This window comes from Octopus bimaculoides, unplaced genomic scaffold (genome assembly GCF_001194135.2).
Source record: "Octopus bimaculoides isolate UCB-OBI-ISO-001 unplaced genomic scaffold, ASM119413v2 Scaffold_327842, whole genome shotgun sequence".
Classification (NCBI taxonomy): domain Eukaryota; kingdom Metazoa; phylum Mollusca; class Cephalopoda; order Octopoda; family Octopodidae; genus Octopus; species Octopus bimaculoides.
This window is the reverse complement of record NW_026343461.1, coordinates 6,096-8,549: the sequence shown is the minus strand read 5'-3', so window position 1 is coordinate 8,549 and position 2,454 is coordinate 6,096. Positions and strand designations below refer to the sequence as shown.

At 34.7% G+C, this 2,454-nt stretch overlaps 1 protein-coding gene across 1 annotated transcript in view; it reads left to right on the top strand.

The window, feature by feature from the left end:
- Window positions 1-761: 761 nt before the first annotated feature.
- The window catches only part of LOC106883574 (beta-1,3-galactosyl-O-glycosyl-glycoprotein beta-1,6-N-acetylglucosaminyltransferase 3), a gene marked incomplete at its 5' end in the record, with an annotated part of 2,173 nt that continues 480 nt past the window's right edge, over window positions 762-2,454 (top strand). Inside the window, one exon of the mRNA XM_014934629.1 lies at window positions 762-1,018. Coding sequence (XP_014790115.1) covers window positions 762-1,018 — 257 coding nt within the window. The remainder of the gene's footprint in view (window positions 1,019-2,454) is intronic.

Sequence of the window (2,454 nt, the reverse complement as noted above, 5' to 3'; positions counted from 1 at the left end):
ATATGTATATATATATGTATATATGTATATATATATGTATATATATATAATGCCTAAGGCGGGGAGCTGGCAGAAACGTTAGCACGCGGGCGGAATGCTTAGCGGTATTTCGTCTGCCGTTACGTTCTTAGTTCAAATTCCGCCGAGTTACACTTTGCCTTTCATCCTTTCGGAGTCGATAAATTAAGTACCAGTTATGCACTAGGGTCGATGTAATCGACTTAATCCCTTTGTCTGTCCTTGTCTGTCCTTGTTTGTCCACTCTATGTTTAGCCCCTTGTGGGCAATAAAGAAATAAGAAACGTTAGCATGTCGGATGAGATGCTTAGCGGTATTTCGTCTGTCTTTACATTCTGAGTTCAAATCCCGCCGAGGTCGACTTTGCTTTTCATCCTTTCGGAGTCGATAAACTAAGTACCAGTTACATACTGGTCAATCAAATCGACTGGCCTCCTCCTCCAAAATTTCAGATCTTGTGCCTAGAGTAGAAAAGAAAAGAATATATATATAATCTGTTTGGGCTTTTGTTGAACTCCCTCTGGAGTCAGTTTTGCTTTTCACAAATCTAGGATCAGCTTTTTCAGACCATATTTTCATGAGCAAAAGGAAAAGAAAAGAAAAATGGAAACGAAAGAAAAGACAAACAGAAATAAAGGACTGAGATCAAGCCCCCGCCCTCAAGTGAGTGTTTTTCTGACAAATTAAGTATAAATATATATTTGCGATTAATATCTTTTTTCATGTCCTTCTCTATTTAACAGAATCTTTGAATTTCGTACAAAATATCGCTATGCTAAATTTCGACAAATAGGCTTGAAATCCCCTCCACCTCATAACATTAAAGTTTCAAAAGGAAGCGTGCACATTGTAGCATCACGTGGTTATATAGAATTTCTTATCATGGATCGCCGATCACAGGATTTTACTAAATGGGTTCGGGATACAAGAAACCCAGATGAAACATTATTTTCAACAATGAATCACAACCCACATCTGAGAGTACCTGGTTCTTTCAACGGTATGCCTTTAATGAATTATTTCATTTTTTTAAATATCTGAACATGTTAAAAACAGTTTATTGCTGTAGTAATAGCTTGGGCTATCAGAAACTTTGTAAAGAAGAAAACTAGAGAACGTCATTACTAAAGACAAGTCAAGGAATGAGCCTGGGCAAAAATATGAAACCCGATTCAATGAGGTCGTCTAGAAATATTAGCCAAATGTTCTCCAAATCACAAAATCGTCTTATAAATAAGGATACATTAAGTAATGTAGATTGAGAAGAAAGACAAGATGGAGGCATTTCGAATGATTTATTTTTATAGGGCTTCTCATTCAGAGCGGATCTGTACAAAACAATAACGACCACTAGTAATGGATTATATCGATAAAAATGTGAATACATTTCTTAGCTTATAATATATGTAATTTTGGATTTATTTTTCAAGCGAGTAAATAATTAAAGTAGCTAACAGGAAAACTAACAACTCAATCACACAAATCAGGTTATCGGTGGTGTATTTTCTGTTGAAACACAAAGATCTATATTTTAGGAATGATGGGTAAATAACAAGTGTGACGTTTGCACCTTTTCAGAATGTATATAATTAAAGTGAAATAGTTTCATCTTATATTCTCAGACATCAGAAAACTTACCCATTCTTAGTGGGAACTTACTGCATGTGATTTAAATATACACACTTTACTACAAATATTATATGCAGCTCATACACCGAATATAGTAATCTCTACAAAATCCTGATTTTGGCCATCTAACATCCCTGGTTAGCAGTAAAAATATTCCAGAGGTGAAACCAACCGATCTTTACTGACTTAGTCACTGAATACACATATACTCATTTTCATGATACAAAATAGTCTCCTTTCAATTTTCTCATCACTCATTGCCTCACCGTTTTTATGGAGAAAAGAAGCGGATAATCGCACCTTGATATTGGTTAAGTCCGGAGCAGGTTTCCAACCATAGCTTTATAACATTTTGTGCATTTTTTTCCAAGAAGATTGTCTGTGACCAATTTGAAAGCTGCCTATGTTGGCTTTGGAAGACAAGCAAAGAATATTAGTATAAACATACAACGCTAAAGATTTTGTAATCACTGCGGTAGCAAGAATTGTTCGGATTATTTATGCAGTTGAAGGGTATTTCAAACAGATAAATGTAGTTCCAATAAAATCATATTATTTGACATAAGAGGTAACGTCTACAAAGCAGTAGTTTAATCGTCTTACATTATGCTTATATGGATGATACAGTAATTTTCATGTAATGTATGCTGCAATCTATGCTCTTTATTGCACCATAAAGCCATTGGAAAAACAAAAAATGGGTGTAATTCTGTAACTAAAAAACCTTTCAAAATGAACTTGATTTTCGTAATCAGCGACCCAAATTAATGAATACGGATTAGTTTCAGCTCCAGCACAAAAAAAGTT